Consider the following 25539-nt stretch of genomic DNA (forward strand, 5'->3'; position numbering starts at 1 on the left):
TTGATGCTCCTTTTTGATTTCTACTTTCGAAGTTTCAAAACATCGTGAATCGCTCAAGGATCATTGTATCTATCCTTGATATGTTATAGTTCATCACGAAGCTCTCATAGCTTGGTGGCAGTGACTTTGGAGAACCATCACTATCTCATCTGGAAGATTAACTCCCACTTGATTCAAGCGATTGTCGTACTCAGACAATCTGAGCACACGCTCAACGATTGAGCTTTTCTCCTTTACTTTGTGGACAAAGAATCTTGTCGGAGGTCTTGTACCTCTTAACAAGGGCACAAGCATGAAATCACAATTTCATCTCTTTAGAACATCACTTATGTTCCGCGACGTTTCAAAACGTCTTCGGCGCCTTGCTTCTAAGCCATTAAGTATTTTGCAGTGAACTATCGTGTAGTCATAAGAAACGTGTATGTCGGATGTTCACAGCATCCACAGACGACGCTCGAGGTGCAGCACACCGAGTGGTGCATTAAGGACATAAGCCTTCTGTACAGCAACGAGGACAATCCTCGGTTTTACAGACCTAGTCAGGAAACTTTGCTACTATCAACTTTCAACTAAATTTTCTCTAGGAACATATAAAAATAGTAGAGCTATAGCGCAAGCTACATCGTAATTCGCAAAGACCATTAGACTATGTTCATGACAATTAGTTCAATTAATCATATTACTTAAGAACTCCCACTCAAAAAGTACATCTCTCTAGTCATTTGAGTGGTACATGATCCAAATCCACTATCTCAAGTCCGATCATCACGTGAGTCGAGAATAGTTTCACTGGTAAGCATCTCTATGCTAATCATATCAACTATACGATTCATGCTCGACCTTTCAGTCTCATGTGTTCCGAGGCCATGTCTGCACATGCTAGGCTCGTCAAGCTTAACCCGAGTGTTCCGCGTGCGCAACTGTTTTGCACCCGTTGTATGTGAACGTTGAGTCTATCACACCCGATCATCACGTGGTGTCTTGAAACGTCGAACTGTAGCAACGGTGCACAGTCGGGGAGAACACAATTTCGTCTTGAAATTTTAGTGAGAGATCACCTCATAATGCTACCGTCGTTCTAAGCAAAATAAGGTGCATAAAAGGATTAACATCACATGCAATTCATAAGTGACATGATATGGCCATCATCATGTGCTTCTTGATCTCTATCACCAAAGCACCGGCACGATCTTCTTGTCACCGGCGTCACACCATGATCTCCATCATCATGATCTCCATCAACGTGTCGCCATCGGGGTTGTCGTGCTACTCATGCTATTACTACTAAAGCTACATCCTAGCAAAATAGTAAACGCATCTGCAAGCACAAACGTTAGTTACAAAGACAACCCTATGGCTCCTGCCGGTTGCCGTACCATTGACGTGCAAGTCGATATTATCTATTACAACATGATCATCTCATACATCCAATATATCACATCACATCGTTGGCCATATCACATCACAAGCATACCCTGCAAAAACAAGTTAGACGTCCTCTAATTTTGTTGTTGCATGTTTTATGTGGTGACCAAGGGTATCTAGTAGGATCGCATCTTACTTACGCAAACACCACAACGGAGATATATGAGTTGCTATTTAACCTCATCCAAGGACCTCCTCGGTCAAATCCGATTCAACTAAAGTTGAAGAAACTGACACCCGCCAGTCATCCTTGAGCAACGGAGTTACTCGTAGCGATGAAACCAATCTCTCGTAAGCGTACGAGTAATGTCGGTCCGAGCCGCTTCGATCCAACAATACCGCGGAATCAAGAAAAGACTAAGGAGGGCAGCAAAACGCACATCACCGCCCACAAAAACTTTTGTGTTCTACTCGAGAAGACATCTACGCATGAACCTAGCTCATGATGCCACTGTTGGGGAATGTCGCATGGGAAACAAAAAATTTCCTACGCGCACGAAAACCTATCATGGTGATGTCCATCTACGAGAGGGGATGTGTGATCTACGTACCCTTGTAGACCGTACAGCAGAAGCGTTAGTGAACGCGGTTGATGTAGTGGAACGTCCTCACGTCCCTCGATCCGCCCCACGAACCGTCCCGCGATCTAGTGCCGAACGGACGGCACCTCCGCGTTCAGCACACGTACAACTCGACGATGATCTCGGCCTTCTTGATCCAACAAGAGAGACGGAGAGGTAGAAGAGTTCTCCGGCAGCGTGACGGCGCTCCGGAGGTTGGTGATGATCTCGTCTCAGCAGGTCTCCGCCCGAGCTCCGCAGAAACGCGATCTAGAGGTAAAACGGTGGAGATATGTGGTCGGGCTGCCGTGGCAAAGTTGTTTCAAATCAGCCCTAAAACCCCACTATATATAGGAGGGAGGGAGGGGAGGAGGCAGCCCCAAACCCTCAAGGTTTGGCCGAAATTTGAGGTGGAGGAGTCCTACTCCAATCCTACTTGGAGTAGGATTCCACCTTCCCACTTGGAAACTCTTTCCACCTTGTGTTTTTTCCTTCTCAAACCTTATGGGCCTTAGTGGGAACTTATTCCAGCCCACTAGGGGCTGGTTTATCTCTTCCCATAGCCCATGAGACCCCTTGGGGCGTGACAACCCTCCCGATGGTCCCCGACACCCCTCCCGGCACTCCCGGTACACTATCGATGAGCCCGAAACTTTTCCGGTAATGCCCGAAAACTTTCCGGTAACCAAATGAGGTCATCCTATATATCAATCTTCATCTCGGGACCATTCCGGAAACCCTCGTGACGTCCGTGATCCCATCCGGGGCTCCGAACAACATTCGGTAGCCAACCATATAACTCAAATACGCATAAAACATCGTCGAACCTTAAGTGTGCAGACCCCGCGGGTTCGAGAACTATGTAGACATGACCCGAGGGACTCCTCTGTCAATATCCAATAGCGGGACCTGGATGCCCATATTGGATCCTACATATTCCGAAGATCTTTATCGGTTGAACCTCAGTGCCAAGGATTCATATAATCCCGTATGTCATTCCCTTTGTCCTTCGGTATGTTACTTGCCCGAGATTCGATCGTCAGTATCCGCTTACCTATTTCAATCTCGTTTACCAGCAAGTCTCTTTACTCGTTCTGTAATACAAGATCCCGTAACTTACACTAAGTCACATTGCTTGCAAGGCTTGTGTGTGATGTTGTATTACCGAGTGGGCCCCGAGATACCTCTCCGTCACACGGAGTGACAAATCCCAGTCTCGATCCATACTAACTCAACGAACACCTTCGGATATACCTGTAGAGCATCTTTATAGTCACCCAGTTACGTTGCGACGTTTGATACACACAAAGCATTCCTCCGGTGTCCGTGAGTTATATGATCTCATGGTCATAGGAACAAATACTTGACACGCAGAAAACAGTATGAATAAAATGACACGATCAACATGCTACGTCTATTAGTTTGGGTCTAGTCCATCACATGATTCTCCTAATGATGTGATCCCGTTATCAAGTGACAACACTTGCCTATGGCCAGGAAACCTTGACCATCTTTGATCAACGAGCTAGTCAACTAGAGGCTTACTAGGGACAGTGTTTTGTCTATGTATCCACACAAGTATTGTGTTTCCATTCAATACAATTATAGCATGGATAATAAACGATTATCATGAACTAAGAAATATAATAATAACTAATTTATTATTGCCTCTAGGGCATATTTCCAACAGATATAGCATCACAGATACATCTAGAACCGTAGCGCCCGACGGGTATCGACGCGGGCGGTGGACACCCAAAGAGAAGGAACCATCACAGGATCATAGCTCCACTGAGATCCCCGAAGAACCTGCCAGGTATGCTCGAACCTGCCCTCCAACGCAACCATGTAGCGACGGACGTGCTCATCCTCCTCGCTGACACGGTGACGTACCACCTCCGTGGTGTCCGGAAGCCTCGGCACCCTCACTGGCCCACGCGACCGCCACCAAACAAGGACCGGGTCAACGACGGGCTGGCTCCTCACCAACCTACGCCCCCCGGAAGGTAGCACCTCCCAATACCAGCCGGGCGGAGCCCAGTCCCGGACAGGGCCCCTCTGATCAAGCAGGTGTCCTCCGCCGAGTCGACGACGAGGATGCGGGATAGGCATCGTAAAATGAACTAGAAAAATAAACTAGTTCTATTAATTTTCTTGCTTAAAATAAACTATTAACACTTAAGCATATACAATAGCAAAATTAAACTATTAACACTTAAACATATACAATAGCAAAATTAAGCAATAATCTACGAAACACTATTAACACTTAAGCATATACACTATACAATATTTCTTCTTCTTATAACCCTAAACTAATTTTTCCTCTTCTTCTATTTCTTCTCTTCTTCTACTTCTTCTTCTACTTCTACTTCTCCTCTTCTTCTACTACTTCTCCTCTTCTCTTCTTCTACTTCTCCTCTCCTCCTCTTCTAATTTTTTCTCTTCTTCTACTTCTCCTCTTCTTCTATTTTTCCTCTTCTTCTCCTCTCCTCCTCTTCTTATTCTCCTTTTTCTTCTTTTCTTCTCCTCCTCTTCTTATTTTCCTTTTTCCTAATTTTAAATATTACTAACCCTAATAATCTAGCACAAACCTAATAACAATAGGAATTAAATGACAAAAAAAATCTTTTTCTTCTTTTCTTCCATTTTCTTCCTTTCTTCTCCTTTTTCTTCTTTTCTTCTCCTTTTTCTTCTTTTCTTCTACTGGCCGGAGTGTTGGGGAGGAGGGGGCAGGGGGCTTACCGGCCGGAGGTGTCGACGGCGCGCGGCGAGGAGGACGGCGCGACGGCGAGGAGGACGGCAGGCGGCGAGGAGGACGGCGAGGAGGACGGCGCGACGGCGAGGTGGAAGGCGAGGAGGACGGCGCGACGGCGAGGAGGACGGCAGGCGGCGGCGAGCAGGACGGCGGGCAGCCTGACGGCGTCGTCGAGTTCGTCGCTGTGCCGCGTCGGGCAGGAGAACGAGAGGTAGTGCAGCGGGGGACAGCGGCAGGCTCCTATGGATCCCCAACCAGGCTTGCGACACCTCTTCTTCCTGGCAGTCGACCACCTCTCCCCCCGGATCTGTCTGTAGCTCGGGTTTTTTTTTTCATCGTGTGAACCTGTTCTTGTTCGTCTTGAACGTTAGGAGTATATTTTCTAAAATTAATCCATTAAAAGTGATAAACGCAAACAGTGAAATAAAAATTGCCCTCTTTCCATTGGGCGACAGTCCACATTTTTGGACTCTACTAAGTGGAGGTAAACATGATAAACTTAAGACCCTTTGCGCTTATGAAAAGAATATAGTGATGAATTTGTGTCCGAATTACAACAATGAACTGAAGAAGTGAAATTTTAACCGAGTGATGCTTGCATACAAGAGGCACACACACACGCCTGGATGACACATGAGCAAGTGTCGATCGGCGCAGCTAGCTGAGGTTGATTAACTAAAAGAGCGAGCACGAGGTGGCATAAGTGTCTGCTTGTCAGAGCTAATAGTGGCATATGCACCCTGCTCCTGCTCGTGGCCCTCTCTTTGTGTTATAGCAGGCAACTCTTTGTCATCCTCGAGGTATTTCATTGCATCCTCCATTAAGGGACGTTGTTTCGCATCTGGATGAGAGCACCTAAGGCCCAGGAGAACCACGCGCTCCATCTGTGTCATGTTGAAGTCACCAGTTAATTTGGCATCCGCGATATTCTTCACAAACTGCGCCCCTGTTCTGCTGCTCCTCAGGATTTCCTCCCTGGGCTTCTTTCCACATGCAATATCTAGTAGGACAATTCCGAAGCTGTAGACGTCGGTCCTACGGTTGAACTCAACTTTATCATTTTTCATTAACTTCGGATCCATGTACCCCACGGTCCCAATAGCAGTTGTCATCACTGTGGGGATGAACTCATTGTCGACCAAGAGTATGTTATCGGCGGCCCTCGATAGCCCGAAGTCAGCAAGCTTGGGGTTGAACTCGTCGTCCAAGAGTATGTTGCTTGGTTTGATATCTCTGTGCAAGATGCACTGCTTGCATCCGTGGTGGAGATAATTTATAGCGGACCCTATTCCCCTCACTATTTTGTATCTGTTAAATAAATATAGGAAGTAAATGTATTAATGTAAAGTGTCATTTTAACCAAATGTGCTCCTTATTACGTGTTAAACATTAAAGTACAAGAAGCAGAAATATTGTTACATCATGTCGGTAAAGCCATAGACAACAGTGTGCCACTCTATACCAGGTGTAAAATAGTTAATCCTGGTGGCAATTGATTATACGTACTCCAAATTAAGATGCAATAGGAAAAAAAAGAATCGCTACGTGCAATACATACCTCTTCTCCCATGGTAGAAAGTGATTCAGGTGGTATTCCAGGTCGCGATTAGGTACCAATTCATATACAAGGAAGAGTTCAACCTTGTGCTGAAAGCAACAACACCAATAACCGATGAAGTCTCGGCTGCAGCACCAACCTATCAGCTCCACTAGATTTTTGTGCCTTGTTTCACTAATTGTCGTGAGTTCATCCCTGAAATCCCTTCCTGTTGTGTTCTTCATTTTCTTGACAGCCAGATCTTCCCATTCCATGCTGCTATCATTCCAGTAGCTCCCCTGATATACTTCGCCAAAGGCACCGCCTCCAAGCTTGGTGGAGAAATCGCCTGTCATAGTGGCCAATTCTCCGTACTCGAATCGCCTGAGGCCTGTTGTTCTTAACGCAAAGAAATCAAGTGTATTTTCCCACCTGAACCGTGCGACATCCTTCCAACAGCTTGCTACCATTACTCCCAGAAATATTACAAAAAGCTGTCCATAATACTTTTTGCGACCTGTTCAAGCATTAGCGGTGTAGATTAAATATTACTTGAAGTTACTCTGCTCAAGATGCACAGCTTCAAAGCAATAAACCAAATTTGCATTGGGATTTTCTGCAGCATTGGAACTGTGTTGTATGATGATTTAACATTATAATGTGATCATAGAACTGAATCAAATTGTGATATCATGGACCTACTTTCAGGCAAAAATATACACATTCAAATAGAAGTACTTCAATAATATATTGATAGTCAAAAAAATTCAAAGTTGTTTCACACATTGAGTTGATAGTCAAGTTTTAAAAGTTTGATTAGATCTGTTTCAAATGCACCAACGTTTTTGGACTGGAGGGAGTAATAACTAAATAACTCGAGCAAGATCCACTTATGCCATCCCTATATCCACCAGCATTACTCTCACGCCCATCCCTTAATTACCTGTTCCCAACCATAATAAGTCATACCCATCCAACCTCCACTGCCAGGCCATTGCCATCAACCACAACTAGAATTTACATATGATTTTTAAGAATTTTAGTGTGCCAAGATAAGAGCAACTCTAGCAAACCCCGTATAACGCCGCGACCCGTAAAATAATCGTCAAAATACGGGTCGGCGCGGAAAATTCTGCCCGAGCAGACTCCGCAAACGTGTCCGATCCGTAAAAGTTTTTGCGGGACGTGACAAAAGTTCGCCCTCAACCTTTAGATTCACAAGGTGGGAGGCCGACCCGAGCTCGCTCCCTATCAGCAGCGAGATTTGGCGCGAGGGAAATTTCCACGCGGCCGTTCCTGCTCCCCCCTCCTTGGCAAGGAGATTTGGCGCGATGGAAATTACCGCGCGCTCGGGTCTATCTTCCCTGCCATGGAAGCCTCACAGTCGTCCCCCATGAACGTGGAGTTTACGCACGTGTTATCCCCTCCGGCGGATCTCGTCTGGGGACATGTCGCTCCCGTTGTTGCCCAAGGCACCAACACGCCTGCCGGCAAGCGGCAGGGCAACATTGTCGTGCAGTGCGGCAATCCGGCTGGCCCAGCCGGAAAGGCACGTGCGCCGGGCGCCGCCGCCGCTACTTGATCTGCCCGGCCGCCGACGAAGAAGGTGAGCAAGGTTTCAGGCGTGAAGCAGAAGAAGGTTCCTACGAAAAGGGTGACACCTTCATCCACTCCATCTGCCCCGGCGAGATGTTCCCCGACCATGCCTTTCAGTTGCGCTGCTTCCACCGCATGCGAGGTGTTCGATGAAATGGTCGGAAGGTATGCATCTTCGATCCCTTGTTCTTGCTTCTCTTTTCGCCATTGTGGTAGCTCGTGACTTGATGTCACTCAATGTAGCGGTGGTTCAAAGATCAAATCTTGATCAAGGCTTGGAGCGCGTTGTCTATGGATGCTTGCAGGGGTATGTCTCAAAGCTCCAAGAGATATTGGCAAAGAATCGAAGATCAATACTTCCACGTGATGGTCAAGTATCCCAACAGGACACCACAGACCTTTCAGTCACTCCAAGGTCGTTGGGACGTGATGCTAGCAAAGACATTGGAGAAAAGAAAGGGTTGGCCAAGAAGAAGGCACGAGAGAGCAAGGGCCATCAGCCAAGAATGAGGGGTTGCGCAAGGCGGCCATTAAGGACAGAAGAGCACGTGCCGCCATGTCCAAGCTTCTTGTCGAAGAGAATAGGATCATGACATTGAACCGCAATGACATGGACGACATCAGCCAAGAATGGCATGATATGGCAAGGAGAAACATCTTGAAGAGGAGGATGCTTGCGTCGGCCGGTGCGTGTTACTGTGCCGGTGATGTTTTATCATCAGGATTTGGAACCAATGTCGCTGATGATTTCGGTGCCGAAGTTGGAACAAGTGCCGGTGATGGATTGGGGGCGGCGATGACCTCGATTGATGTGGTGGGGAGTGAAGAGTGACCAAGATGATGACGGATGTGATTGTCGTTTTTGCATGAAGTCCTTTTGGATTTGTCCTTCAAAACTATGCATTTATTTGGGCGTGAACTATGTTTTATTGTTTGAATTTGAACTCATTTGTCGGAATCGCTGTCAAATTTTTTATTAGTGGTTTTCGGTTTGCGGGTCAACGCGGCGGCGTCCGAGCAGACCCCGCGTAGCCGACCGGTAAAAACGCATCTTCTATGAATATCCTTTTTACGAGTCCGTTTTGCAGGGTCTAACTCTGCCCTCGCTCGCGCCGGCCTGCAAAGCCGTTTTTCCGCGAAATGTAAACGTGTTTTACGGATCGGCGTTATATGAGGTCTACTAGAGATGCTCTAAAGGTGAGCAAATCTTTAACAACAACTCGCCATAGCAAGACCTTCCGAATGAAAGAATCCCTCAACACCTGGATGGAACACAATGACATAACCTAAAAAGATTCATGTCCTCCATGCAAAACAACAGCACAAACCTCCAGGTCTTCATCAAGCAAGTCTGATTTTCTTCTTCTGAAGTTTCATATATTCTCTAGAATTTCTTATCATTTATTATGATTATTCTATGCAGCATTGCATGGTCTACCCGGCATTTTGTCACAGTATTTTTATTTGGTGAAACTAAATGTTGTTGGTATTTGCTGACTTAAGCATTGCAGTCCTACTAAAATATACAAGAGCAATGGGCACTTTAAGTGCTAACGACAATAGTAGAGCCATGACTAATGGATATTCATCAAAACATCAGAATCATTTTCTATATATCTTGGCCCATATCTTGTACAGAAATATAGCGATTGTCATTTAAATCAAACATGTATCATTGTTGTAAATGAAAATAATATTCATACGTCAAAACATTTGTAGGATCACAAGCATATGGGCGTTTTCTACCTGATTTGCTAGTGAAGACCGATCCAGTGGTCATTCGTCTGCGCTTTATTTGTGTGTCTTGTGCGTCAGAACCTATATATTCAATGAAAGGTCAAATAAAGGGATACATTATGAATGTCAAATTCATACAAAGAGCACAAAAATTTAAACACTGGATGGAATGTCTTGATTTTGATAAGTTAAGAATTATCACTCATAGTGGAGTCTGGCCGTGAGGCTCGTTGGAAAAAAATAATAGGCAAGTTCAGAAACGTAAATGACTTTGATGTGCAATCTATACGAGACAAGATAGGCCATTGAGCGTTTTTCCTGGAGGAGAAATACATGTTATTTGGTAGGAAATGGAGGTATTTTAGCAAACTTTATCAGTGATGTAAGATGTACATAATAGAGGTCTAGAGTTTCCTCTTCAATTTTAAAAAAGATATTTTTTAATGCCAAGTGTAGTGTTCAGAATTTAGTGCAGATAACCCTCCACTACACTATTTTTGTCTTTTACAAGAGTTACACTATGACAACTTGGACAACCTGTTTCAATTTTTTGATAATTTGAACACAATTGATCCCAATATTCCACTTCGAACCACATTTGAGATTTTGGATGAACCTCACATGATACAAATAGTGGATATTCCGCAACAACTGAATATTGAGAAATAATCCTACTCCGTTTTTAAAACATTGAACTGAATATTTGAGTTAAATCTGGTTCAAACTAGAATATTCAGTTTAAAATGTGGTTCAATCTGTCAAATATTTAGAAATAGGGATCCATTTTATCAGTTTAACAAATAGCTGGTCCACAGTAGAATTTACCTAGCCAAACTAATAAAACCTTTTTTGCTCCTTTTCATCAATAATAATAAAACCATTTAATTCCTTTTCAAAAATAGGTTTTGACATGACCTACAAGGGTGCCACTTTGTCGATTGCTATTGTTCCTAAATATGCTAATGAAAAACGGTGAGACAGTGACCATGAAACTAGTTCACAACGAATCTAAATAGACTTATGTATGTTAATGATCAGAGTAAAAAAAACAAACGCTTGTGGCACTTAATATGTCAATCCATTTTGGGATGCAAGATAATACTTTTCAGAATTTCAAGTTTGAGAATTAGGATGTTGCATACATACATACCTGCGTGAGTCGAAAGGGTTGAGTTGAAGGACCAAGACAATATCTGATGGAGCTGGAAAGATGTACCAGTGGCCGCAGAAAACCCCACCGCCACCTCCGGCGGTAGCAAGGACGTGACGGGATCAGGCAATATGGTGCTTACCTCAATGGGGCCGACAGAAGGATGATCATCAAACTGTAGGGAGGCGACAAGCATCTTGGTACTGTTGTCGTAGGTGATGGACGCTGTCATAGAGCCGTTCAAGCTGAAGGTGGGTAAGCTTGTCGTGTTAACCGACTGCCTAACAGAGTTTATGTCGACGCCGATATGATCCTGGGTGCCACTTGGGTCCCAGGTGTTGCTGAACACGTCGAACTCTACGGCGATGAACTGGTCTGTGCCGTGGACTTGGCTCCGGCCGTCATCGACAGGGAGACCGAGGTTACCCCCGCTTGAGCTTGGCGGTAATCTGGAAGGGTAGCTGGAGAGGAAGAAAGCCATGCCACCCTCTTTGTTGCTGCCACCGACGTTGAGCCCGATCGCGAACTTGAACCGTGTGGTGAAGCTCGATACCTCACCGGTGATACTGTCATAGAAGGGCACAGGGTGAGCGTACGCCATCCGCCCCATGCAGTTGTTGTTGGCGATTCTCTGCGTGATGGAGTTGTAGGTGAGGTCGACCAGCTTCCCGTGCAAGGCCGCATCGCCCTCCAATCGGAGGTCTTGTAAGCGAGAGATGGATATGGTGGAGAAGTCGAAGCTGAAGGAGAAGGGTGAGTTGGCGGCTGCTACGAGATGCTGAGGAGCATTACGAGACATGGAAAGGAGGACGCAGCCAGCGTAAAGTAGTAGGAGAAGCTGCGGCGTGCTGCTTCTTGCACCTGAGGCCATTAGCATATGTGCTGCTACTTGGAGTTGGAAGTGATAATCCCGCTTATGATTGGCCAGCGTGTTCTAAGACCTTAAATAGCCGAGCAGACTTGTATCTCGTGTTGTACCTACCTCGTACTCCCTCCTGTTCCAAAATATAAGTGTTTTTATAAAAATTATAATACAAACTACATACGAATGTATGTAGATATATTTTAGATTGTAGATCCATTCATTTTGTTTCATATGTAGTCCGTATTTGAATCTTTAAAAAGACTTATATTTAGAGACACAGAGACTAGTACGATAAGAACATTTTTTTTCATAAGTATAAAGACACTTGGTCTGATTTTAAAATTCTCCATAGTTTTATATGTTGTTTTCATAAGTATAAAGACACTTGGTCTGTTTTCATTTTAAAATTCTCCATAGTTTTATACTTGGACACGTCTGACTTTCGCGGGAAAGACCTAAATTACAGGTCGCCTTTTTTCCTTTACAAAAAGTGGACAAATGGAGACTTGCACTCTAACGCTAGCATGTCACTATAGATTACATGCAACTTGTATGCACATCTCTGTAATTATACGTACTAACTAGCTAGCCATCGTGGACTGGTCCATCCATATGCATGCTATATGCATGATCGGGTAGTCTTGCTTTAGTCTCTACAAATACTATATATACTACTACTAACTCACACATCGCGAACTGGTCCATCAACACGGTATTTCCAGTTTTCCACACATGACGCTACATCTAATATTTAACATATTATACTGTGGCACCAGATCAAGAAAGTCTGACGTGTCCAGGATGCGTGCATTCAAATGATGCTGAATTATTGAGGATCTCGAGTCAAGTCTATACTTTCTCGTATGCCTTCTTCCGTATGAGAAGTCTGCCCCATCAGCAACCCAAGGGTTTATTGTCAGAAGCCTTCTTGGGATTCCTTTATTTTGTTCCCAAATATGATAGTTGTTGATAGCTAGAAAACATGTTGAAATACATATTGTGATATACTATATTCATTAGTACTTTCTCTGTTTTTATTTACTCTGCATATTAGCTTCGTTCTGAATCAAAGTTAACATAGTTTGACCAAATTCATACAAAATGGTATGAACATTTACAATAAAAGAATAGATGAACATGATGTGAAAATATATTCAATGATGAATCTAATGGTATTGATTTAGTATTCCATATGATAATAAAATTTATATAAATTTGGTCAACTTTTATTTTAAGGCAAAGCTAATATGCATAATAAAGAAAAATGGAGACCGATCGATCCAGGATGCATGCACACGCACGATGCCCAATTGTCCTCTTAACTCGCACATGATCGATAGTTTGTCATGACAATGGAAGATGAGCTGCACTAGCTTTAATCAAGAGAGCTTGAATTTTCATCAGATTGATATGTTAGCAGGCAGCTAATTACCTGCTCAATGGTACAATAAACCCTCATTTGAAATTGGTGAAGTGTAGTTAATTTGGAGTGTGGCGATTTGGCTCCCGGGCTCAGATGAGCCTGGGCATTAACAGTAAAATTGTAAAAAATAGAAAAATAGTTCAAAAAATTACGAGTTTTTTGTGGTGAAAGATGCATGAATGTGTGATGTTCATGTCAGTTTTCAGATAATTCAGACATCTTGGAAGCTCTCAGCAAAAAAGATAAAATTAGGGGCTGCGGAAAAGTGTATTATTTAGATCTATTTTGTCTTTTTTACTGAGAACTGCTCAAATGCCCAAATGGTCTAAAAATTGGCACGGAGGTCCTGCGCTCATGCATTTTTCGCCACAAAACTTTTTGGAAGTTTTTGAACATTTTTTCTATTCTTTTTAATTTTACTGTTCACCGAATACGTGTGAGCTCGCGCTTAGAGATGGATTATCGGTTAATTTGCCACCACTCTTAGCTGTACAATATACATTCTTTAGGATCCAGTCGAGTCTAGTCTAGTATGCTTTTTTTTGTATTAGCCACCTGCCCATCAGTCATTCAAAAGTTCATGGTTTCAAGTTCTCTTTAAATATCTTATTTTCATTTTCTAAATATGAAAGTTTATTACAGAAACTTAATTTGTTAAAATACATTCAGTTTTTAATTTACTATGAGGTTTAGCATAATTGTGAGTATCCCACAAACGCAAAGTCGCCTTAACAACTTCATGAAACTTGCTGTATGTATTCATGGTATCGGTAAATAAGCTATTCTCTACTCAGGTGTGCTGATTTTTCTTCGTTTTCTTTCTGAAAAATAACGAACTAATGGCATGCAAATGAAAACTTGTTCCACAAAAAGAAATGGGAAGAGTTTGTTCAAATATAGACATTGAAGACTCTATATTCAGAAGCTTAGCCATCACCAGAAGAGTTGTGATTCGGTTTCATGGTTTGGCACTAGCCTAACTTGCGGCACAACATCTTACTATGTAGTATAATATGAAGGCATTTCTTGTGGGCACCCATTGCTTTCTCATAGAATGCAGTACCGCACGCACGTGCGAAGCAATTAAGCAATGAAATGAAGGCATTCACGGAGTCTACTTATTCAAATTGGCAAGATTTAAGAAAATTGTGGTCAAGGAGGGGCTGCACAACGGAAGGTGGATGCAAGCGTTACAAAAAATATAGCTGTTATTTTCCCTTGTCGTAAACAGTGAATGCAATTTACTACAGCCATCCTCATATAGCCCACGCACTCAAGATATCTTTGTTACCTGATCAAACCAGAGTTTTAATTATATCAAGAATTTTCCATTTCTATGGACAGAATAGCTGCTAACATTTTATTTTTCTGATTGACCAATGCTATTAAATGAACCATCAATTAAAGCAATTGCCAGTATCAAGATATTCCAAAGTCAGTTGAGGAAGAGCGAAACAGAGACACTCTCTCTGTTGCGCACATAACACGGTCCTGATGTGGTGTGTGTCTCAAGAGGAAGGAAGCAAGCAATTTCTGTGCACCCGTATTTGAGGATGCAACGTCTTACCATTGGAAGTACAAAAGCGGAAAGCCTGGGAAACTCTGTTTAAAGACTATTACTGGAGTTTCAGTGGACGATCTCTGAAATAATAATCGTCTTAAAATAGGAGCACCAGTCTTAGTTCTTTACCTTTTCTCGCATCATTTAACTTTGTTTAACAGCATCAGTTAACTGGTAGTAGTACTAAGTACCTTGAAATGTCCCTCGTTATGTTGAACAAGTTGATTACTACTACATGGGATTGGAATTGCCATCACACCTCGAACAGACTCTGTTTTGCTTCTGCTACTGGAGTTCTGCTAAGATCAAGGTGTTTCTCTTATCATTCTTACCATTTACTGTAATTCATAGTACGTATTAAATACTGTCAAACTGTGGTACTAGTCAAGTTGATCTATTCATTATTGTTGCATTAGGGAATTCATCTAAAGTTCCCACGTTGGATAATTACTGGAACAAACAGACATACAGATAGTCTCCAAGAGTCTACTGTACACTACATCGTCTTTTTTCTGACACACAAAAGCTTACTGTTCATCCAAAAAATACGAATACATAGCAACGCTTGTCTTTGCCAAATAAAATAGATAGATCAAAATCTAATGTTCAACTACAGTTCAAGCTGCAGTGCCAAAGTAGGCTTGCCTTTCACCATGTCTGCTCTGCATTCATGCACTCAAAAGCTCCAATCACATCCAGCAGGGATGTAGCTCCCCTTCACCTGATCAAACCAAGGTTTTGATTATATCAAGATATATACGACCACGCACCACGGCACCAGGGTTTAACACACCAAGAATTTTCATTTACATGCATAGAAGGATGCTAACTTTATTAACAAGATCACACATGCTATTAAATGAACCATCAGTTAAAGAAGTTGCCAATACAGAGTATCAAGGGAACAAACCAAGAAAAGAACTCTTGTATTTCCGGGGTTTAACTTAAGCTTGACAAAGTTACTTAGGCTGACTGACAGTACATTTCAGTTACTTAGGCTGACTGACAGTACATTTCAAAACCCTCTCACTCAAGTGGCTTCTGAATCACGCACCGATTCAGTTACTTAGGCTGACTGTCAGTACATTTCAAAACCCTCTGACTCAAGTGGCTTCTGAATCACGCACCGATTCAGTTACTTAGGCTGACTGACAGTACATTTCAAAACCCTCTGACTCAAGTGGCTGGGGCCTGGGATATTAAAGTCAAACTTTACCCAAAAAAAGTAGTAGAGCTCTAAACGAGATGCACTCGACACGGTTTGATTATTGTCTGCAAAGAGTACCATATGCATAGTTTCTGCCTGTTGTACTTGGAAAATGTGACTGCCAATTTTGTCAATCATGGGCCCTGTTTGGATACTCTAACTTAGCTAGAGGTTAGTGTTATAGTTCCTAGCTCATGACTAACCCTAAACTAACTCTAACCAAAAAGGTGTTTGGATGATACGGTTAGATTGACAATAGTTGTACTTGATGGAGAGAGGAAAGTGATTTTTTAGTGGGTCCCTTGAGAACTAGCTCCAGTTAACACCTATTACCTAGTGGATATAGAGAGAAAAGTGACTTTTTAGTAGGCCCCATGAAAACTAGCTCCAATTAGCACCTCTTGGGTGAGCTAGTTTTTTTGAGTGGGTTAGATGCAACTAGGTCTAATCTAACCCTCATGTTTGGATACTTTAAAGCTATTTGAGCCCCAACTAACTCAAACTAACTCTAGCCTATGGATCCAAATAGGACCATGGTCTCATGGATGTTTCCAGGATGACCCTGTGTTACTTCAACTGGAGTTTCATGGCTGACCTTTCGAATAATTTACTTAAGATGCCAGTCTTAGTTCTGTTATGATCATGATAATTTCTTTAGCACTTCTCATATCAAATTGATTCTGTCATAAAGCTCTTAAATAGCCCTCGTTACGCCTGAAAATGTGGCTGCTGCTATTGCGTAAAGACCGCAACTACATGATGCATGTATATGCAATAGAAGGAAATACATAATAGTCTCCGCTAATACTAAGTAGATACACTAATGTTCTGCTTGGCACCCTGCTAGAAGTTGTATCAGTTATCTATCTTTCAGAGTTAAACCACTTAAAAGTTGCTTGATACATTGAGCTGATAAGAAGCGGGTGGTTAAATTTCTGAAATGAAGGGAACAACAAGACTTTCCCACAAAAAAACAAGACTTTCCCACAAAAAAACAAGACTTTCCATACTTTGTAGCATGAACATCACCCTTGCTATATTTTACACAGGCTCGATAACGAAATGTTCTGGAGTTGTTGTCACTTGTCAGTTGACGAAGAGCCAAACAGAGACACTCTCTGTTCTGCACTTAACATTGTTCTGAGGTGGTGTTTCAAGAGGAAGCAAGCAATTTCTGAGCGCCCGTATTTTAGGATACAAAGTCTTACCCTTTACTGTAATTCCAAGTACGTAGTAAATACTGTCAAATGACCCCCACTGAGATTGGAGCTACCATGGTAGTTAATCTATTCATTATTGTTGCATTAGGGAATTCATCTCAAGTTCCTCTTTATCGGAAAAAAATCTCAAGTTCCCACATTGGATAATTACTGGAACAAACATCATAAATACAGATAGTCTCTAAGAGGCTATACTACATCATCGTTTCTCCTGACACGTAAAATCTTACTGCCCATCCACAAAGTACAGACGGCATAACACTTGTCTTTGCCAAATAGATAGATGACCAAAAATTTAAAAATAATGTTCAACTACAGTCCAAACTGCAGCGTCAAAGTAGGCTTCCCTTGTTGGAGTTAAACACGAAAGAATCGTGGCCATGTCGGATTCAGTACATGCATGTAGGTGTCCGACTAGGTTTCTAGTTCAATCACGAATAGAATTAGGATTAGTTGGCAGCCTAGCTAGCTAATATATATACTCATGTATACCCCTGTACTGAGAACCAGAATCGTGAGTTGAAATAAAACACAAGGCTCGTTACGAGCCTTTGGCAATACGCCGGTATCTCGTGTGCGTGCGTTTGGTGCTTCCGGCCGGCTGGCCGTTGTGTGCGTACGTATACGTTGGCGTAGTTGCTGCAGTTTCACATAGAATCGATCAGGAGCAGCGCGCTATTTTGGGATAGCTTTGCACTGCATTGGTGGATCGAACAGGAGCCAGCTAGTGGTGTATCTCGACGTAAAGCAATTCGTTGAGTTCAACAAGTGGTTAGTCTTCGTCGTCGATCGTCACCGTCGTCGGAAAGTACTCGGCGTCGGGTCTGGGCTAACATCCCTTTCACCACGTCTGCTCTGCATTCATGCATTCAAAAGCTCCAACCACATCCAGCAGGGATGTAGCTCCCCTTTCACCTGATCAAGCCAATGTTTTGATTATATCAGATATATACGACCACGCACCAGGGTTTAACATATCAAGAATTTTCATTTCCGTGCATAGCAGGATGCTAACCTTACTAACAAGATCACCCATGCTATTAAATGAACCGCCAGTTAAATAAAAATTGTCAATACAGAGTCTGAGCTAACACACTGCTAATAGTTGTATCGATTACCATTCTTTCTGAGTTATGTAATTTTTATATACTAGCAACCAAGAGGGTTAAGCAGTTAAAGATTCTCACTAGCATTAGTGCCAATCAAGACTCGGAGCACTAGGATTCTCACTAGTAGTTTCTATTGAGAATCTTTGTTTGCACTAAGATTCTCACGAAGGGAACTTGATGGCGGGATAGTAGGACTTTAACTTGAGGGAACAGGACTAGGATTCTCACTAGCAGTTTGTACCCATCCTCACTAACAGGACTCAAAGCACGTAGTTAATGGTCTGCACTTCTTGTTCATTATTTTCATCCCCTGGGCCTGATGAAGCTGCTTCATCATCCTGCTCTGCATCCACCAAGGCAAATTGAATATGACAAAAATTAGTGAGCAGAGCAACCCGACCATCAAATTAAGATGTAGGAGAAGCTATATGTTAATTTACCTCCCGATTTGGATGACCTGCTGGCCATGAAGTGCTGCGACAGCATATCCCTCGCCCTGACAGCGTCCTCCTTTGCTATCTCACGCACTTCCATGGAGTAATTCTTCCGCTTGGTGCTCAGCATGGCTGCATCATCCTCCAGTTCTATGACTATGTTATGCAATCTGCAGCAGGCATATATTATTTTACTTAGAGTTTCCAGATTGGCCGGCCACCACACCTCTCCCTGCAGGCACTTCCATGTGTCTTTGAGCCTTGCCATCGCCTTCAGAGCACAGGTTCTGGCCGCGGAGTGTCGCCTATTAAACTCTGCTTTGGTATCTGAGAGGTCTTCTTCCTGGTAAGGCGTGAGTAGCCACGGAAGAAGAGGATATCCTGTATCACCAATTATATATTCCCCGACTTCTGATCCATCCAATGCTACCTTTAGCTTGCTGCCATTCAGCCTACCGCCCTTCTCGCACCCATTAAAGAGATGAGAGTCGTACAATATGTTTATGTGGTTTATGCTACCTGCCGATCCCAACCAGATGTTTCTGAACCTCATCTCTGGATCAACGATCACTTGCATCTGAGTGGTCTTATTCTTCTCCCAGTTAGGTCCAAATGGGATTTGAGTTGCACATATAACACCACAACAGTTATTCATCTTGTGGATCTTCTCAAACTTGGATTTGATTTCATCCTTCTCATTGCAGTCTGGCCAGCTTGAGTGGTGGTCTGCCTGCTCCCACATAGCATCAACGAACCTCTCAGTTACTGACAAGGCGGTTGACTCGTTCACACCAACAGAGGATCCTACGATCCCTGTTGGCTCACTGGAATGCAGCCTTCTAAGAGCAACGGCTACCCGGTCTTGTAAAGACAGCACCCTTCCGTTAACAAAGGTGTAGCTGTTCATATCTTGCATTGACGGCTCCATCACCAAGCTGCAGATGTAGCTAAAGGTTTCTCTCGTCATTTTGAAGACAAACTGAAATCTTTGTGCATCCTCAAAATAAGACAAGGTTCCTATATTAGAAGAAAACGTAAAAGATATTACACAACTCATAACTTGCAAGGCAAGATGCCTAGGAGAACAAATAGAGAACAAATATTTAGCAACATATGGAAGCGCAGTCAGATCCGACAGTAGCATTGGTCGATAAATAAGCATTACAAAACGATAAGAAGTTAGTTGTCTAAGGTAATACATCTATGTACTATATATTTTTTCGTCCTACTCTAGAAGGGTGTATTCAAAAGAATGAGAATGTAGGGAATATATTTAAACTGCAACATGCTGATGAAAGGTAGAAAATAAAGAGAATAGTTTAGATAACCAGAATAAATAGACAAATTAAGATGAACCAGCATTGCAAAATTACCTCTGGACATGAAAGAGAAGCTGACATTTGTCTCCAAGTTGTAGGGCTTAGCTGTGTACAAGACATACCATTTCCTGGAATTACCTCCTTCGCCTGCATAAGCCTTGACATGCCCAACATGCCTGAACTTGTCCCACTCAAGGCCAGATTGTCCCGCGGCTATGGAAGCAAGCAGTGCTAGGCGGCAGCATAACTCCAAATGTCTTGGGTTTATACCTCCCATGTATATTGGGAGTGTCTCCATGTCTTTATCTGTGAGCATGAGCCTCTGGAGTGCAGGAACACCCTCCAACACCTTCAGCTTTGGGCAGTCTTCGATGGTAAGCTTCTGCAGCCTGGGAAGATTAGTGATCCTCTCCAAGTCAAGGTTTTCATCCAGATCCAGCTCAACCAGAGATGGAAAGTTCTCTATAGAGATGAGGCCCTGGACATAGGATATGATTAATTTATTCAAAGCCCTTGCCTGGGATGCAAGGCCAGGAGGAAGACACTTCAATTTGCATCTATCTAGCGTAAGCACCTGCAAGACAGGAAAGGCTTGCACTTGCTCCTCCCAGTCCCACTCCTCCCATTCCACCAATCTTATTAATTCCATCTTATGCAATCTCGGAAATGCAGCCACCATTTGGGCAGGACGAGCGTTGTAGTGATTGTTGGACTGCATGAATTCAGGTCCAACACACTTGATGGCTGGAGCACAATTGATCTGAATGAACTCCAGATAGGGGAGCCGACACAAGCCATCAGGAAGCTGTGTGCAGCAAGCTAGGTCGACAATGAACAGAATCCTTAAGCTCTGGAGGGGCACATCTGATGATGACATCATCCACCTTGGGGGCCATCGGCCAAAATATCCTCTCATATCAAGAGATTCTAACCTGGGCGGAGGGCAGAGCTCATGAAACACCTTCTCCATTTGTTGTTGCTCTTCCTCAGAGACACAATCTTCCTCTTTAATCAGTCCATCATCTCCTAATATACTACCACAATTTAAGACTAGAGTAGTAAGATGCACCTTGTCAGCAAGCTTTGCCTTTGCTGCCAATGAGGAAGTAGTTATATTCTCCAATCCGTCCAAATCAAGAATCTTGAGCTGAGAAAGAGGACCCAACTCTTCCAAACTACAACAATCACCATCCACCTGGGCTGGAAACCCAAGTAATACCCTTAAGTTCGTCAGAGCACAAAAACCCCTGGGTATGCCTTTTATACTTGTTGCATTGAAGTTAAGGTACCTTAGCTGCCCTAACTTCACAATGCTACCTGGAAGTTTCACAAATTGTTTGCATCCAAAAAGGCTAATGTACTGCAAGAATTTCATATTTCCAATGCTATCAGGCAGACTAGATATATCAGTTTCTCGTAAGGACAAGTACCTCAGGTGCTTGAGTTCATGCAAAGATTCAAGCAATTCTACAACATGTGCAGAATCTATATGCAAAGTTTGTAGACATGGAAAATTAACTAACGAATCACCAGGCTTGATATTTATATAGCCAGTTGATATTAATGCCCTTAATGTCTTTTGTGCTTGCAAAGAACTCCACTCTAACCCATATGATTCTGATGCTTTGCTTTCCAGAGATAACCGAAGAAACTCATGTGCACTAAGTTTACTAACAATATTAGTTTCTCCACTATGAACTGCTAGTGCCTCATCTCTAGCCACAAATTGAGCAAATGAGCGTACAACATCATGCATGTTGCAGACATATTGATCAACATAAACTGTATTTGGCTCTATAAGATTCCTCAGTATCAGCTCCTTGTAGTACTTGCTTCCTAATTCTTCTATGTCATCTAAGGTCCCGTGAAGAAATCCTTCACTAATCCACATGCCAATGATTTCGTTCCTAGAAAACACTGCAGTTTTAGGGAGAAGGGAGTAGTGCAGAAAACATTGTTTGGCACAAGAAGATAAATCTTCATAGCTTAAATATACTGCATTGTTTAGCTCTTCGGGTATTCCTGATATTGACCATATAGAATCATCCAAAACTATCTTCCACTCATGCTGTTTTTTGTCCTTCTGACACAAGATCCCACCCATTACTTTGAGAGCAAGAGGCAAACCATCACATTTTCCAACAATCTGCACTCCAATATCCTTGAGCATATCAATTTCACATTCATCTGTCTCACTTGAGATTATCTGCAAGCAGTTGAACTGATAGAGTCAATAGCGGAGTGTGTTGGGCATAAGCTACGCATGGTGTGCCGGGCGCGAGCGTGCGTGCGCGAGCGGGGGGCACAGCGGGAGTGTGGCGGGTGTGCGTGCGTGTGTGTGCGCGCGTGAGCACAGGCGTGTCAGTGCGTCGCGGTGTGCGTGCGTTAGACTAGGGTTAGCTAGGCGTGCTGGTCCGGGTCTCCCAGGAGCGATCACTCGCGGGCTTTGTGTTAGCAGGGCGCGTTCGTGCGCGCGGTGGCCGCGACTAGAGCGGGCGAGATCGTGTGCAGCGGGAGGTGGGTGCCCAGGGTATAAAACCTGTGTGGGGTGCGTCTGTAACCAGTGTGGGTGTCGAGTTAGAGCTCGGAATAGAAGCCGTGGTTGCGGCGGCGGCGTACGTGCGCCGGGAAAATCCCCACCGTTTCCCTGTGCTCTCCTCTCCTTCCTCCCTCCTTCTCTGTTTGCGACAGTGTAGCAAGGCGAGAGGCAGTGCGTGAGAGAGCGAGAGGTGCCGGGGCAACAACAGAGTGGTTTTCCTTTAGAGAAAAAACATAGAAATTTGGTAACTGCTAGTGGAGAAAGAAACTCATGAATGATCAGTTAACGTACTGCCTAAATTGAACTATCAAGTGGATGAGCTGGTAAGTGAGGATGTTGCTGTCAACTCGGATGCCTATAGCATGTGCGAGGCTACAATCATTACATGTTCACCCAAACGATGTTAGGTTTTTTACTCTTTTAACCACAGGATGCTTAATTTAATCTATGATCTCAGAAACTAAACAGATTATGTGCTTAATTATGTGGATACATACTACAATACATATACTCATCCTCCAGAAAACAGAGTCATATTTTTTACCCAGAAAACCAGAGTCATACTTAATCTACAGTTACACAAGGGGGGTTGGTTGTTACATGTTTAAATCATCTATAATTCTATACAGGAAATTTTATAATTCTACCAATCACAAATAAGTTTTTTTTAGAAAAGGACCAATTACAAATAAGTAGAAGAATGAAGTACCATCTTTTGTTTTTTATCATTCTACCAATTGCAAATGATTGACTGTGTAGTTGTGAACATGATGGAAATGGAAGAACAATGACACTGTTTCTCACTTTTTATAAATGTAAGAACATTCATATGATCCTAATTACCAATTTTGTTTGGACTTGCATTTTAGGTGATGACTACGTATATTACTATGTATATTTCAATAAAATTAGCTTGCTAAAAGGGAAAAACAGTGCCAAATAAAGGAATATGGTTTACGGAGACACTATTAATTACTAAGGGATAAAACTATATATTCGAAAAAAGATGCATGTGGGAATATCTGTAGGAGCACAGATGACCAACTTTCATCAACCTAAATTTGATACCTAGGTTGAACTATTGCACTTTCTGTGCACACAATACAGAGTGTCCGAACTAGTTGCGGCAGGTGCATGTGTGGTGGCATAAAAATATAGTGTCCCTGTTGTATGGGTCCATGTTGTAATCTCAAAGAATTGTACATAAAAGAAGTATGCCCAATTATTATATCCCTACCCCAAATTAAGCATGAACGTAGTAATATTAAAGATGTATGGAATTTAGTTATGCACCTGTTTCTTGAGCAATGACCAGGCATCCTCCTCCTCTAATTTGTCCACATGGTGGTAGGGAAGCACAGCTTTCATCCTTCGAGCTACTCTTTCATCTCTAGTAGTGACGAGGACTCGGCTACCTTGAGCCACAACATTAGACAAGGATGTTTTAAGCACATCATCCCATGCTTCATGGTCCCAAACATCATCTAGCACCAGGAATAGCTTCTTCCCTTTCAAGCTGGTGGCAAGGATTGGCTGAAGCACAGCCAATGCCTTTTCGCGACCATGTTGTCCCCCAGCTTGCGTGATGATTGTCCTGAGCAAGTCAACCTTGTCGAAGTCCTTGTTGATGCTCAACCATATCGACTTCTCGAACTCGGCATTCAGGGCTTCATCGTTGAAGACCTTCTGGGCAAGAGTGGTCTTGCCGATTCCACCAACCCCAACAACGGCGACTACCATGATGTTGGTATTGACCTCCTTTTCACTCAGCATGATCTCGACTAGCTTTCTCGTGTCTTGTTCGATCTTCTCTCCGACTACACCGGACCGATCAAACTCCCCTGATGTCTCACGTCTTTTATTGCCAGAATGAGAGCCATGGACCTTGCTGTTGCGATCCTCATAGGAACCAAGAGGGATGAAGCTGAAAGCAGCGCTTCGCTCCATGATGATGTCGAGCCTCTTGTTGAGCGCCTTGATGCGGGTACCGATGTCGTGGGCATGGGAGGGATTCCGCATGCAGAAAAGCAAGGGGTTGCAGCACCCCACATTTGCACTGGACATACCGTGCTCCATGGCCTTGAGCTGGCAGAGGTCGAGGATGTCGGCAGCTTCATACATGGCACGCTTGAGCTGGGACACCCATTCTTGCACCCTCTTGTCAGTGATGTTTCTCCTGTCAGCATCAGCGAGGAAGTTCTTGAGATCCCTAAGCTTAATGTGCATCTTGTCGATCTCACGTTTGAATCCAAGCAACATGTGCACCTCTTCACTCGCCATCTCCGTCAGCATGTGTAGCACGTATGACGCAAAGGCATCCAGGACCATCGTTATATATGTTTGGTACGTTTTTTCTGTTACAAATTTTAACCACATATATCAAGATCATCCCCGCCACTTGTTGCAGCTGAAGATTGCCAGCCAAAACTAGTGAAAAAGGCAGCACTAGAATGCTAACATGGGTACATGAGGAACAAGTTATAATTTATGAGCATGTGCAAGCTACCTAGATTAACAGAGGCAAGCAAAGCCAACTAATCATACAGAGAGGTACAAAATTACCTTCAAGACGGATGTATGTTGGGTCTTGCTCTAGGCCTTCTGGAGCAACTCGTATTACAAGCTAGTACATGTGAAGGGCCTAATAAGGACGGGGCATTATATGTATATATAAGCTAAAGGGGATTACAAGCACCTTGTATGCGAATATATATACTAATCCGCACATTGTGATCAACGGATCAGGCTATCTGTCCACAAATTAAAATATGTGCTGAGTCTTGGATTGTTCATCAGACTGATCTGTTAGCTGGCAATTAAAATATGTAGCTGGTGAGGGGTATGATACAATTGATGCAACCTGTAATGTTAAGAAGCTGTAATACCTAGATATATCCGTCTCTTATTAAACGCTTTGCAGGGAAGGAAACACGTAAGCCAGGACCCAGCAGCATCCCGGTATTTCCCGGAAGGAAGTGATGTAGTTTACTTTGAAACGGTCTGTTTGTTCGGAAGGCCATAGCCAAAAGACTCCTTGTGATTTGGTTTGATTTCACACTAGCCTAACTTGCTGCACAATGCTTACCTTATACTAGTATA

The 25539-nt window shown here is 43.2% G+C and overlaps 2 protein-coding genes across 2 annotated transcripts; both read right to left on the reverse strand.

Moving 5' to 3' along the window:
- Positions 1-5162: 5162 nt before the first annotated feature.
- LOC123405494 (L-type lectin-domain containing receptor kinase IX.1-like) lies at positions 5163-11691 on the reverse strand. The gene is made up of 4 exons (XM_045099161.1): positions 10764-11691; positions 9623-9694; positions 6302-6797; positions 5163-6051 (listed from the first exon to the last, which is right to left on the reverse strand). The coding sequence occupies exons 1-4, from the start codon at positions 11638-11640 to the stop codon at positions 5415-5417; spliced, it is 2082 nt and encodes a 693-aa protein (XP_044955096.1). The 5' UTR covers positions 11641-11691; the 3' UTR covers positions 5163-5414.
- Positions 11692-18007: 6316 nt separating this feature from the next.
- On the reverse strand, positions 18008-24770 carry LOC123402494 (putative disease resistance protein RGA4). The gene is made up of 5 exons (XM_045096417.1): positions 23734-24770; positions 21969-22107; positions 19956-21818; positions 18589-19599; positions 18008-18491 (listed from the first exon to the last, which is right to left on the reverse strand). Exons 1-5 carry the CDS (start codon positions 24766-24768, stop codon positions 18409-18411), a joined length of 4131 nt encoding a protein of 1376 aa, XP_044952352.1. The 5' UTR covers positions 24769-24770; the 3' UTR covers positions 18008-18408.
- Between the last annotated feature and the right edge of the window lie 769 nt (positions 24771-25539).

This window comes from Hordeum vulgare, chromosome 6H (assembly GCF_904849725.1).
Source record: "Hordeum vulgare subsp. vulgare chromosome 6H, MorexV3_pseudomolecules_assembly, whole genome shotgun sequence".
Classification (NCBI taxonomy): domain Eukaryota; kingdom Viridiplantae; phylum Streptophyta; class Magnoliopsida; order Poales; family Poaceae; genus Hordeum; species Hordeum vulgare.

What these genes read in the sequence shown, in the direction of transcription:
- LOC123405494 (XM_045099161.1), bottom strand. Translation starts at nt 11,640, where the DNA reads ATGCTAATGGCCTCAGGTGCAAGAAGCAGCACGCCGCAGCTTCTCCTA. An exon ending in AACCCTTTCGACTCACGCAG is followed by an intron (nt 9,695 to 10,763) that starts GTATGTATGTAT and finishes TTGAATATATAG; the next exon opens with GTTCTGACGCACAAGACACA. An exon ending in TTTCTACCATGGGAGAAGAG is followed by an intron (nt 6,052 to 6,301) that starts GTATGTATTGCA and finishes TTTATTTAACAG; the next exon opens with ATACAAAATAGTGAGGGGAA.
- LOC123402494 (XM_045096417.1), bottom strand. Translation starts at nt 24,768, where the DNA reads ATGGTCCTGGATGCCTTTGCGTCATACGTGCTACACATGCTGACGGAG. An exon ending in TCAGAAGGACAAAAAACAGC is followed by an intron (nt 21,819 to 21,968) that starts ATGAGTGGAAGA and finishes CTAAAACTGCAG; the next exon opens with TGTTTTCTAGGAACGAAATC. An exon ending in CAGGTCATCCAAATCGGGAG is followed by an intron (nt 18,492 to 18,588) that starts GTAAATTAACAT and finishes TGGTGGATGCAG; the next exon opens with AGCAGGATGATGAAGCAGCT.